General features: G+C 43.8%; 1 protein-coding gene across 2 annotated transcripts in view; it reads right to left on the reverse strand.

The window, feature by feature from the left end:
- Window positions 1–4004: 4004 nt before the first annotated feature.
- Window positions 4005–12812, reverse strand: part of UBA6 (ubiquitin like modifier activating enzyme 6) — a 42650-nt gene continuing 33842 nt past the window's right edge. For both annotated transcript variants that reach the window (XM_053363200.1, XM_053363199.1), the window contains 8 exons: window positions 12483–12552; window positions 11708–11779; window positions 8645–8762; window positions 7945–8138; window positions 6753–6880; window positions 6226–6313; window positions 5496–5590; window positions 4005–4507 (listed from right to left, as the gene is read on the reverse strand). In XM_053363200.1, the coding sequence (XP_053219175.1) occupies window positions 4372–4507; window positions 5496–5590; window positions 6226–6313; window positions 6753–6880; window positions 7945–8138; window positions 8645–8762; window positions 11708–11779; window positions 12483–12552 (901 nt within the window). In that variant the 3' untranslated portion in view covers window positions 4005–4371. The remainder of the gene's footprint in view (window positions 4508–5495; window positions 5591–6225; window positions 6314–6752; window positions 6881–7944; window positions 8139–8644; window positions 8763–11707; window positions 11780–12482; window positions 12553–12812) is intronic.

Genomic DNA, 12812 nt, shown 5'->3' on the forward strand with positions numbered 1-12812 from the left:
GCTCAAACCCTTATTTTCTTAGTTGCACCTTGAAAGGGATGTTGATTAACTCCTGGGTATGTGATGGTTGCGAAGACACAGTAGATGGCAGTAGTAACCTCATGAAAATGAAACATTAACCAACGACCACATATAGTTACAACTTGTCGATCTGAAATATACTCGGAGTCGAGTGTAGATTTCATGCTCTTTATTCAGCTCATAGTAGTGAGGAATGAATGTTCCCCCAAAATATCTGCTTTATATACATTAGTTACACAATGGGCCGCACGTGATTGGCTAATTCTGGGATTCTCCCGTGGGCCAATCAGGTTGCAGATTCACTTCCACCTGGAGCTGGATTGGGTGGCTCCTGCGGACCAATCAGACTGCTGCATTGTTCTAGGACCAATCAGACTGCTGCATTCCGAATCCTATCGTTCTAGGACCAATCAGACTGCTGCCTTTTGGATCCTATTCAGCTCAGTACATAACGCCCCTCCCCTCTAAGTTCCAGTCCTGCCCGGGAGGTTGCATTCATAGCCCTCAAGGTGTGCCAGCTGCCTACATATGCGTTGCGGCCCGGGGTGTTCCCTGATCAGGGGTTACATAACACGATCCTACACATTTTTTGACGGAAACAAAAGCTATAATGATGTGGATGACCTAGGGGAGATGGGGCTTCCCAAACTGGGGAGGTAGCCCATCTAGGCAAAGGAAAACTCTTGATATTAAAATTCTGCTGCATTGTGGCATCTCTTTGGGAGAAGAAAAGGCTACGGGTGAACCCTACCCAAACCTGAGTCCTGAAGATGGTTGGATGGCACCTTGTACGCCTCCTTCCAGCAAGTGCTACAGCTAAGATAGCGCCAAATGTCTTGCACTGCTTTCTGAGGCCGGGGGGCTGGGGCAGGTCTTGTCGTCTGGGCAGCCGAGGACCTCCATGCACAATGTCTAGGCTTGTGCCCCAGGGATGTGACTTCACTCCTGCTAATTCAGTGGTTTTAACTTCACCCCCAGAGGCACACTCCATTGGATGCCAGCAACAATCGGGGGACGTGTTCAAGCACAAGAATAAACTTGATCCATCAGGATGACCATTCTTTTGAAATAATCGCAAAGACGTGGCACCAAAGAATAATAAAATAAGTAACTAGATGTGTCCGCCCCAAAATATACTTTGGATGAGGATAAATTGTAAATGTAGGTAAATAAGAAAAGTGTTGTGTTCCAGGTGCCAATTCATCCTGTCTGGCCCAGAGCTCCCAAGGGCATCTTGGCACAGGCAAAATAGCCAATCTGTGTAGAATAATGTAACTGGTAGCGCCCAAGAAAAACACTGCTCTCCCTACATAACCAGATACAAGTGCACTATCGGAAATAAATGTTTCTCTAGACTAGAGGGCCCATAAATCAAAAGCGTGTATGTATAATTCACCCCTGGCTCACACCCACAAAAAGGGCCCCAATGCAGGTGGACTACAAAGGGCTTAAAGAATTTATTCCTGCCCAGGTATTTTGGCTATAGAATGATCTTATGAATGATACACACCCACCCACACTAGTTCATTATCTCAGGTTCACACACCTTAAATGATGCGCCCGGTTTTCTGCATGGACTGCTAGTTATAGAAGCATTTTCAATGATCCACACATTTCATATGGCAACGTATCCTATTAGAAACCATTGACAAAGCCATGCACATTTTGATTGTATGTTTTCAAATCATTTAATGTGAAAAAGACAAAAAGCAGTTTTCATAACTGCTTTGGCTGTACATCATATCTTGTGTACACAAACCCCACTCCCACTTCAAAATGTACTGAAATAAATTCATAGATAACACAAACCGCGGAAGTGTAGAGTCTCTCTCTCTGTGTGTACACATCTATCTATATTACTTAAACTGAGATCACTTATGTGAGAAGAATAATCCTCAAGATAAGACTAAGGGGCTGTGCAACAGGTAGGGGATCTGTGTGTTGTTTCTGCTAGCTTTTTTGTAATTTTCTATACTGTAAGGTCTGCAAGGAAGACTTGCTGGAAAAGGTTCTTCGGTTTCAAGCCTACTGATGTATGACATCAAATGCAATTTTGCAAATGCAAAGATAGTCTAGTTCTTACTTTTGAACACTGATTAGTAACCCCACAGACAAATAAATAATAATAATGCTAGTACAAGACATGATCACATCCGGATTGTGAAAAACACTCATTGCATTCCACTGGAAGTTCATGACAGCCATTCTTTTTTATTACTATTATTTCTACCCATCTTCTATAGCTTTCTGAGCTCACGGTACTTTGCCTTTTCCAAAAGTATTTAAAGCATAAAGATCAAAGCTTTTATTTGAAATATATACCTCTATTGCCACTATGGCAACATAAACAAAAGCTTCAGCACCCCTCCACGCCCTACTGTCACAAGGTGTATCTTTTCTCCCCACCTCCCACTGCCATATTTGTTGTTAAAATAAATTAATCAGCCAGTTGTCAAATCAAATATTATAAACTATAACAAAATATAATAAACTATCATCTGTATATTTGGGGAAACACATTTGTGTAGCATTAATTACATTTTAAGACTATTTTCCAAATATTTATGGAAAAATGTATTTGGTATTCATGTGCCTTTAGAAATACGAAACCGGAGAAACTGTATGTCATAATGTCAGAAAATATTGATGTAACCAAGGAACTCACTTTAGGGACACAGTCTGAAGCCTTTGTAGACACCTGGTGATTTTTTAAAAAGCTCTAACAGTGTTGAATGTGGATTTGACTTCTCTAGCAAAGCATGGAGGGGAATAAGGGGAAGAGAAGATGATAAGCAACAGCATTACCCTTCAAGTGCTACACAGATGAGGAAGCAAATGTATATGCAGCACACTGCCATTTCATACAGACTATGGCCAAAGTTGCTTCTCTGCCTCCTGGTATATTTTGTACAGGACTATTTAAATATGGCTGTCTAAACTGTTTTGTTAATCACTCGTTTCAGGCAAAATGGAATATGTATATTAACATGCTTTACAGAACTGTCACACCAAGTGGCGGCAGGCAGGAAGCTTTTGCGGTTTTAAAATAAGAGGTCACAACCTAACACAGAACTGAACACATTTAAGCACCCTGATTTGGGCTTAAGCATGGCAAGGTCCATGTTGAGTTATGGCCAGCGTTTGTGAAACCTTCAAAAGCTGATGGGGGGGACTAATACGCAACCAAGTAGCGCCAGTGGTCAGACAATAGCACTGATGGAATAATTCAGTATCCTGGGGATGTAAACAGTGTGTTTAAACCTGGATCTGCCCTATTCCGTAAGAATGCGGCAGGTGCATGGGCTGAATTTTAAGCAACCGAAGTGGTGTGGGAAAAGACTGCTACACCCTCTTGCCACTGCAGGCTTACTTTATCAGTCTGTGGCTAGTACTGCAAGTGAGCTTGGCTCAGAGCAGAACACTTGGGGGTGAGGCGCTTGCAGGGAGAAAAGTAGTGGCCAGAGAGGGGTGCCTCCCATTGTATATTCTTTTTGCTGCCAAAATAGGACCCATCCCTTTCTTCCTATGTGATTGAAGCAGATCAAGGTGTAAAAATACGTGGTTCTGTCACCAAGTGTTCACTCTGACCCGAGGTGGCAGTTGAAGGATGTGGCAGTTGACAAGTTTCAGCTAAAAGCCCCACACTTGTATTTTCAATTCAGATCAATGTATGGGGCTAAACTCTTCATACGAAGAATGAATTACCAAGCTTATTAAATAAAACCAGCACAAAAACCAGCAAACTAGCCCTGACAAACGCTGTTCTGACAAAGGAATTGGTGTTGTTTCTGCTTTACAAGGAAAGACATAAATATTATTATTTTTAGAAGAACATAAAACCTAACTTTACAAGAGCTCAGCTTCTCCTCACTATGACTCTGTTCCAAAGCAACATTTCAAATGTGCTATCAGCATCAGAAGGGGAAAAAGAATAGCTGTGTTACTGAAAGGGGCCAAGATGAAACAAAACAAAAGGAAATCAGTTTTAGGATGGTATAAATTGGCAGCTTCTTCAAATCTCAACTGCCACCTCCTTTAATGGTCAGTGTCTGTGATCAGGTTTTATGATTGCAGTTCTGGTCTTCCTGCAGTGCCTAATAAGTGTGTTTTCTTCAAAAAGAACCATCATTTCCAGCAAGCTTCCAGTCCTCCTTAGGTATAGATAGCTATGAAAATGCTACATACAAGGAAATTGCAAGTCCGATTTGCTATGGAGCTCCTTAGTACATCTCACAAATTTCCACTGTTTTGTTTCTGAATTAAGGCTTCACCAAGTATATAGTACCATTTAAAAAATGGTGCCACACTCCTTTCATGTGGTCCTGCTATGCTGTAAACGGTAGGCCTGCATCAGTTATTTTCGTGGGCAAAATAGTATCGAACTGGTGGTCCCGGCAAGTCTTCTTCACCATCTGTTTCTGGAGCAAATGATACTGTAAGGTCCACATACCTCTTATTCGCTGCTGGTTTCACAAGTTTTTGCATCCTACAAGACAAAAATCAAGTATCAGCAGGGCATCATAAATGAACCAAGCTCTCCTGAAGTACCACAAACAAATTCAAATTGCAACCCATATGAGAGAACTTGTTAAAGATGCAACGAATCTGGATCTGGCAAGTCCTGCATTCCAAGACACCACAGGTCTAGAAGGGAGATGGCTAAAGTTGATTTTATGAACTGTGGGGCTAGGAGGGGGGAGAGAATGGGGTTAATTAAGTTTTCATTTCTTGCTTTGTCCTGCTTTTTGTTACGTGTTTGGACAAGTGGTGCAACTGGGAAGGGCAAGACGCTGTGATTCAGTATGCACAGAGGAGGAGATATGGCAATGGGATGTGACTAGCAAGATGAATAGAAGGTGGCTTAAATAATATTGGGCTACCCTCCTCTCTAGCCCTTCTCTCACCTACCATGCCAGCAGTGCTCTCAATCTTAAAATAATGCTGTTCAAAATACTGGGGTAGTGAATTGGAAAACCTCTGCCATTCAGAATCTGATCCTCAGTGAACAAGCTGACAGAGCATGCACCAAACAAGATCTGGGAAGAATCATGCTATCTGTGAGCTAATATACTGCATACCCCCTTCAGCTTTACTATTTAGTTAATACTTAAAGGTAAAAAGACCCCTGACCATTAGGTCCAGTCGTGGCCGACTCTGGGGTTGCGGCGCTCATCTCGCTTTATTGGCCGAGGGAGCCGGCATACAGCTTCTGGGTCATGTGGCCAGCATGACTAAGCTGCTTCTGGCAAACCAGAGCAGTACATGGAAACGCCGTTTACCTTCCCGCCAGAGCGGTACCTATTTATCTACTTGCACTTTGACGTGCTTTTGAACTGGTAGGTTGGCAGGAGCAGGGACCGAGCAACGGGAGCTCACCTTGTTGCGGGGATTCAAACCGCCAACCTTCTGATCGGCAAGTCCTAGGCTCTGTGGTTTAACCCACAGCGCCACCCGCGTCCCTAGTTAATACTTACGTCAGCTTTAATCTTTTGACATGCCCGGGCATTACAGGAACATACAGCATTTTAACTCCCTGCACCACCATAGTTGGCTCAATTCCGTATTTCTCCTGTAACATACAAATACAACAATATTTGGAACTATACTGAGCAGAAAGTGAACTGGTTAGAAATTTAGGAGATATGACAGTTTATTTTAAAAAACCAGACTGCACTTGAGAAAAAAACAAAACCACTCTGTTACCCCAAATAAAATCAGGGGACCAGAGGACCCCCCCAAAAAAAAACCTTAAGGGGGAAAGCGAGAGAAGGTCTTGTGTGAAGGAAGAGAGACTGAAAATGCTCTAAAAACAGTCAAAACTCACCAATAAAACAATAAGCAAATACAAATGGAAAGAAGACGCACAACAGTAAAAAAGCAAGGCTAGAAATGAGGGAAGAGAAACAGAACCATCTGGACAGGAGGCAGACAGGGGACTGGGAATCTGAATTTTCTGCCTGTGGATGCTAAGTGGCAGTTCTTAATGAAGAACCAAAAGTTACAGTAAAAAAATGAAGTAGACCTGACATGTTTCCCCACTCCATATGCTACAGAACATGAAGCTCCATAGACAGAATGGATTACAACTTTTGTAAAGTAGTAAATTATATGGGCTGTACACCACACTGCAGTCCACCAGAACGAAAAACAGCAACACTATCTCCTCCATCTGTTTCTACTGCCTATTTATCACAAATTGCTTACTTTGACAGCGTTTATGAAGTCCAAGAGTGTGAAATCATCTTTCCCATAAATAGTCCATCGATCCCAGATTGTAAAAGATATTCCATTTCTGTCAGAGAGCAAGAATGTAAAACACTTTATCCAAGACATTGTGCTGCAGCACATTTTTCAATCATTTAGTATCAGTAATAACTAAAAAGTTGAACACAAGCTTCCCACCACAAAGCATAGCAAAATAATAATAATAATAATAATAATAATAATAATAATAATAATAATAACAACAACAACAACTTTTATTTATATCCCGCCCTCCTCAGCCAAAGCCAGGCTCAGAGTGGCTAACAACAGAAAAATGATAAAACATTAAAATCATTTCATTATATAAAAAAAGGAAACAGATCACTTTCCTATAAATTTCCACACTCGTGGGTGTCAAATTGACGCTGCCTGTATAGCCAGGAGGAGTCATTATCCCAGATACACCACCTGCCAAAATCTGCTACTTGAATACACCCATTGCTGAATCATTCATATGTGCTATTTACCTTATTTCAGTTTTTCTCACTTCAGCTGTTTCTGTGAAGACAATTATCGGAATGGCCAAGTTGAAAAAGCAGTTTTTGTATGCCTGAAAGGGGTAGCCACCCACAATTTTGATCAATTCCAAAGCAACCTAGGGAAGAAATGTAAGAATTGGAAAAATTTTGCAGTAGCTTACAAACACAGAACTAAAGAAGATGTAGCTGTTCTGATCTGTACAATATGCAACATGAACCACAGTACAGTGGTGCCTCGCAAGACGAACGCCTCGCAAAACGAAAAACTCGCAAGACGAAAGAGTTTTCCATTTTTGAGTCGTTCCGCAAGACGAATTTCCCTATGGGCTTGCTTCGCAAGAAGAAAGCCCATAGGGAAATCTCCGCGGACCTCTTTTAAACGCTGGCGGTGGGGAGCAAAGCCTTTCGCCCCCCTCCGGCCTTCAGAAGAGGTCCAGGAAGGCCGGCAGGGGCCGAAAGGCTTTGCTCCCCACCGCCAGCATTTTAAAAGTGGTCCGGGATAGCAGGGAAACGCTGCGCTTTCCCGCTATCCGGGACCGCTTTTAAAATGCTGGCCATCGGGAGCAAAGACTTTCGCCCACCGCCGGCCTTCCTGGACCTCTTCTGAAGGCTGGCGGTGGGAAGAAAAGCCCTTGTCCCCCCCCCCCCAGCCTTCAGAAGAGGTCGGGGGACAGACTGTCCCCGGACCTGGTCTGAAGGCGGTTTCCATAGGAACGCATTGATTGATTTTCAATGCATTCCTATGGGAAACCGTGCTTCGCAAGACGAAAAACTCGCAAGAAGAAAAAACTTGCGGAACGAATTAATTTCGTCTTGCGAGGCACCACTGTAGTCTGGAATCAGTCTGGAAAATCAGGAAAAAACCTCTGAATTTAAACCCAACAGTGTGCCCCAGGCTGCTCTTTAATCCATTAACAGTTATGAAGGTATATGCGATAACTAGGAAAAACTGCAGCAAATGTTTCCATTTTCCCACCCCATAAATTGCTTCTATCACCTCTTTCCTACAGCTGACATGCTGACTCCATCAAAGGAAAATTAAGGCCAAGAATTAAAATGAGACTACCTTCTATTCCCATGGCAAACTAACATTGCTAATAGGAAGAGAGCCTTCTGCCTTGCAAGGTTTGGCCAATCCAGCAGAGAAGCTAGCATTCACGAAAAATGCGCCCTCACTCACCAAGCCAGACACAGCCGCTGTGGAAGTTGCAATGGCGGGGATAATCTTTCCAGCAATCCGTTTTGTTTTGAGCCGATCTGCTGGTTCAATGTTATACATTTTGGCTCGCAGATTTGAAGCTGCTGTTATGAAGTCTATGTGCCCGTTACTGTCATCATCCTTTTCAAAAGCAAGTTCCTTCATTTGTAAATCATCTGTTCGGAAACAAATTAATTCATTGTTTAGGAATCTGTGGTCTTTTAGTGCACAGAATCATAGAATTGGAAGGAGTGCCAAAGGTCATCTGGTCCAACACCCTGCAATGCAATTTAATGAAATACATTGTTAGTTTGGTTCAATGAAAGCCTTCTCCATCTTGTGAGTAGATTATATTAGCCCATTTTGGTACTGGGTTCAGGGAGGCTCACCTGGTGCCACCATTAGATATGTTTGGCCTAAGTAACAGTTTATTTCATTTTGCAGTCTGGGTTCCTTTTACTTATATTCCTTGGTCTCTTGTATTCCCGCCTACCCTGCTTATCTGTCCAGTGTGTTATGAGTTTAATGTGCTCATGTTGATATTCTCTGCCTTGAGTGATTCTATTTGAGCTAATAGTTCTATCTGAGCTAAAAGGATCTGATATAAATATATTGATTGGAAATGTATTGTAACTTTTGAATAAATGGTTTTTGAATTGTTAAATAAACAATTAATACTCACTTTTTGTAGCTTCATTGGCCAATATGGCAGTCTCCAACTGAAGTACAGCATTCCTTTCATCCTCACTGCTTATTGGAATGGGATCTGGTTTCCTCACCGTTTCATCTGTTTGTACAACCTGAGAACATCAAAAGTAAATAGAATAAATGTTAGTGTATGAATCTATTTCTGTACAATACCTTGATTTATTGAAGCAGATTGAGTTATTCATCAATAAATAATGTTTTAGTCAAATAGCGAAAACCTGTATTTTTCAGTTGCAATATTATGTAAAATGATAATCTGAAGAAGTGTGCATGCACACGAAAGCTCATACCAAGAACAAACTTAGTCGATCTCTGAGGTGCTACTGGACATTTTTTTAAAAATGTAAAATGAGGGAACATTTTCAGCCTGGTGGCCGGGATCCTGGGGTCCCCCACTCTGGCAGCCACTTTGACAGGCGGGGCCACTCTCCTGTCATCACCATGACACCAGATGACCCATTTTTCCTTTGCAATGTGGCTTAAACTCAAGGGGCACTGCAAAGGAACATCTCCCCCAACATTGCTGATAATTTCAAGCCCTTCTTGGACCAGCTACATTCCAGAGTTTCCAGTCAAAAAATCCCAGGTGTAGCTGATCCAAGCAAGCTTTAAGTCACTGCCAATTAGTTGGCTGGCACCAACTTCAAGCCTAAATTTCATCAGGGATCAGCTACACCCCAGAGCTGTGCTTTGCAATTCACCAACTTCAAGCCTCGAAGGCTCTCATGATTCTTCCTTTGCAGCTATGTCAAAGGCTCCAGTCATATATCTGAGCTCATGTGCTGGCATGAGGGAGGGGGAAAAGAGGTGAGCATGGCTTGGAGGAAAATGGCCTCATGGGCCAAGCTGGGACCCTTACTGGGCCCAATCAGGTCCACAGGCCAGAAGTGACCCACAACTGTTCTAAAACACCACATTTTGGAGCGATACTAAAGTAGTTTATTAACTCTGTCTAAAAATCAACAGTACAAACATAGATGGAACCTATGAGCCTACAATTAGAAACTTAAGGCAGAACTGCATGTGCACTTAAACAGAGTCTAATACTTTCTGTAAATGTGGGGTTTGGCACAAACAGTACCTTTCCAGCACGTCTCCAACAATTTTTGGAAACATGCTTCCTAAGACTATACCACCAAAGGACGTGCTTTGCGCTAACAAAACCAGGTCTACACTAAAGAAATATACTTTACTTTTTAAAGTTAGTTTTACAAATTTTTGCATCAATTTTAGTAAGCATTTAACCGAAAACCTGGAAATATTTGCATGCTAAATATTAGTACGGAAACACTTGTAGAAGAGGGACGGGGAGCTTGTGACTATCCAGATGTTGCCAGAATACTACAGTGGTACCTCGCAAGACGAATGCCTCGCAAGACGGAAAACTCGCAAGAAGAAAGAGTTTTCCGTTTTTCGAGGTGCTTCGCCAGACGAATTTCCCTATGGGCTTCCTTCGCAAGACGAAAGCCCATAGGGAAATCTCCGGGGACAGCGGGGAAGCGCAGCGCGTCTTCCCCACTGTCCTCGGACCTCCTCCGAAGGCTGGCGGTGGGGCGGAGAGACCTCCTCCCCCCCGCCAGCCTTCGGAAGGCTGCTCCGAAGGCTGGCGGTGGGGCGGAGAGACCTCCTCCCGCCGCCAGGCTTCGGAAGGCTGCTCCGAAGGCTGGCGGTGGGGCGGAGAGACCTCCTCCCGCCGCCAGGCTTCGGAAGGCTGCTCCGAAGGCTGGCGGTGGGGCGGAGAGACCTCCTCCCGCCGCCAGGCTTCGGAAGGCTGCTCCGAAGGCTGGCGGTGGGGCGGAGAGACCGCCTCCCGCCGCCAGCCTTCGGAAGGCTGCTCCGAAGGCTGGCGGTGGGGCGGAGAGACCTCCTCCCCCCGCCAGGCTTCGGAAGGCTGCTCCGAAGGCTGGCGGTGGGGCGGAGAGACCTCCTCCCGCCGCCAGCCTTCGGAAGGCTGCTCCGAAGGCTGGCGGTGGGGCGGAGAGACCTCCTCCCCCCGCCAGCCTTCGGAAGGCTGCTCCGAAGGCTGGCGGTGGGGCGGAGAGACCTTCTCCCCGCGCCAGCCTTCGGATGGCTGTTCCCGGACCTGTCCTGAAGACTTGCGGTGGGAGGACGGTTTTCCTTCCCACCGCCAACATTCAGAATGCTGTTCTGAATGTTGGCGGTGGGGAGGAAAGCCCTTCTCCGCACCGCCAGCCCGGCAAGCGGTTTCCATAGGAACGCATTAATTGATTTTCAATGCATTCCTATGGGAAACCGTGCTTCACAAGACAAAAAACTCGCAAGAGGAAAAAACACGCGGAACGAATTAATTTCGTCTTGCGAGGTACCACTGTACTCCGCTCATCTCTGACAATTGAGCATGCTGGCTGGGGCTGATGGGAGTTGGAGTCCAACAACATCTAAAGGGTCACAGCTTCCTCCCCCCTGCTTTAGAGTATTCCAAGCCCTGGCACAAATTACATCAGGCACAGGCAACCTCGGCCCTCCAGAAGTTTTGGGACTACAACTCCCATGATCCCTAGCTAACAGGACCAGTGGTCAGGGATGATGGGAACTGTAGTCCCAAAAACATCTGGAGGGCCAAGGTTGCCTAGGCCTGAATTACATGGTCATAATGTTTACAGCTGCCCTATAAAGGTAAGCCAGAAGCCAAGAGACCAGTGAATTCATGGCAACTGCTACAATTCAGTGGTACCTCGGGTTAAGTACTTAATTCGTTCCGGAGGTCCGTTCTTAACCTGAAACTGTTCTTAACCTGAAGCACCACTTTAGCTAATGGGCCTCCTGCTGCTGCCGCACCGTGGGAGCACGATTTCTGTTCTCATCCTGAAGCAAAGTTCTTAACCCGAGGTACTATTTCTGGGCTAGCAGAGTCTGTAACCTGAAGCGTATGTAACCTGAAGCGTATGTAACCCAAGGTACCACTGTACTGGAGAACTGGGAAGCAGCCTACAGAACATCAAGCGTAGGATGAATAAATAACGGATCATCAAGAAAAGGGGAGGAGTGAAAAGGAACATTATTTAAATGAGCTTACTTTGTTAGAAGGTCGAAACTCTTGAATCCTCAGTCCGGAAATGATCTTTAAAATGGTTTCTTCTGACATATCCTGTGTTTTGTTAAAACAGCACCAGTTAGCATGAATGGGTGAAACCACGTGTCCTCTGCTCTTCAACTTTAAGCCAAAACTAATTAAGAATCCACTTATCCCAATAAAGATCAAAGGAACCTATAACTTATCAAGCGTGTGGCTCGTGAACATTTCCTAGCAAACTTTTCTACAAAAGCTGAACCTTGTATACCTTGCACACATTCCAAATAAAACTCATTTTCTTAAAAAATGCATGTGAACATATAAATACTGATGGGCTAATGGATATCACTTTCACACCAGACACATAAATATATACAAAGGGAAGTCAATTTTGCATTTATTTTAAGTTAGTTTGCAAGTGCATTATTAAAAGTAGAGATGGGCCAGGATACAAATTTCAATAGTCCAGGCAACAAGATTAGATTTCAATGCATCTGCCAAAATATGTTGCAAGAAAGAATTCTATGAAAGTGAAATATCAGGAAGAATAATTCATAGAGGAGGGATATAACTTATTCAAAGCATCTTTGGACATACTGAAGATTCCTGAAGGTAATTCAGTCGCTGCCAGTAGCAGGAGTAATGCTTTGTCTAAAAGTTGGATTTTGGAGTATATTTTTCCTTTGTAACAAAAACGCTTCACTTATCAAAGGATTCTGAAAAATTATCACAGAGAGCCAAACAGTGCAAATTCTACACCCTCCAGCTGACGGCTTACCTTTTCTGTAAAAGGGATGCAGTAAATAACTGCAAATAATTTTGCTGTACTCAATATGAAGCTGTAGTGCCTGGAGGAAAAAGGAGATCGGGGTGGGTTTTTACTCCATTTTCCTGCATTCAGATATACTGCAAACCTCGCTAACAGTGGGTGCGGTGGGAAGGAGAAGAAATTCACTGAGCAGGTGAAGCAGAGGGGCTGAAAGAACAGGGGGCAAGGTTGCCTTTGAGAAAATGCTTACCTGCTTAGCGTGTTTGCTTTTAAGTAGCAAAGATTCAGAATACACCTACTTCAGAGAAATTTCACATAACAAATCCCTTCAGTCTGCAA

This window comes from Podarcis raffonei, chromosome 13, assembly GCF_027172205.1.
Source record: "Podarcis raffonei isolate rPodRaf1 chromosome 13, rPodRaf1.pri, whole genome shotgun sequence".
Taxonomy (NCBI): domain Eukaryota; kingdom Metazoa; phylum Chordata; class Lepidosauria; order Squamata; family Lacertidae; genus Podarcis; species Podarcis raffonei.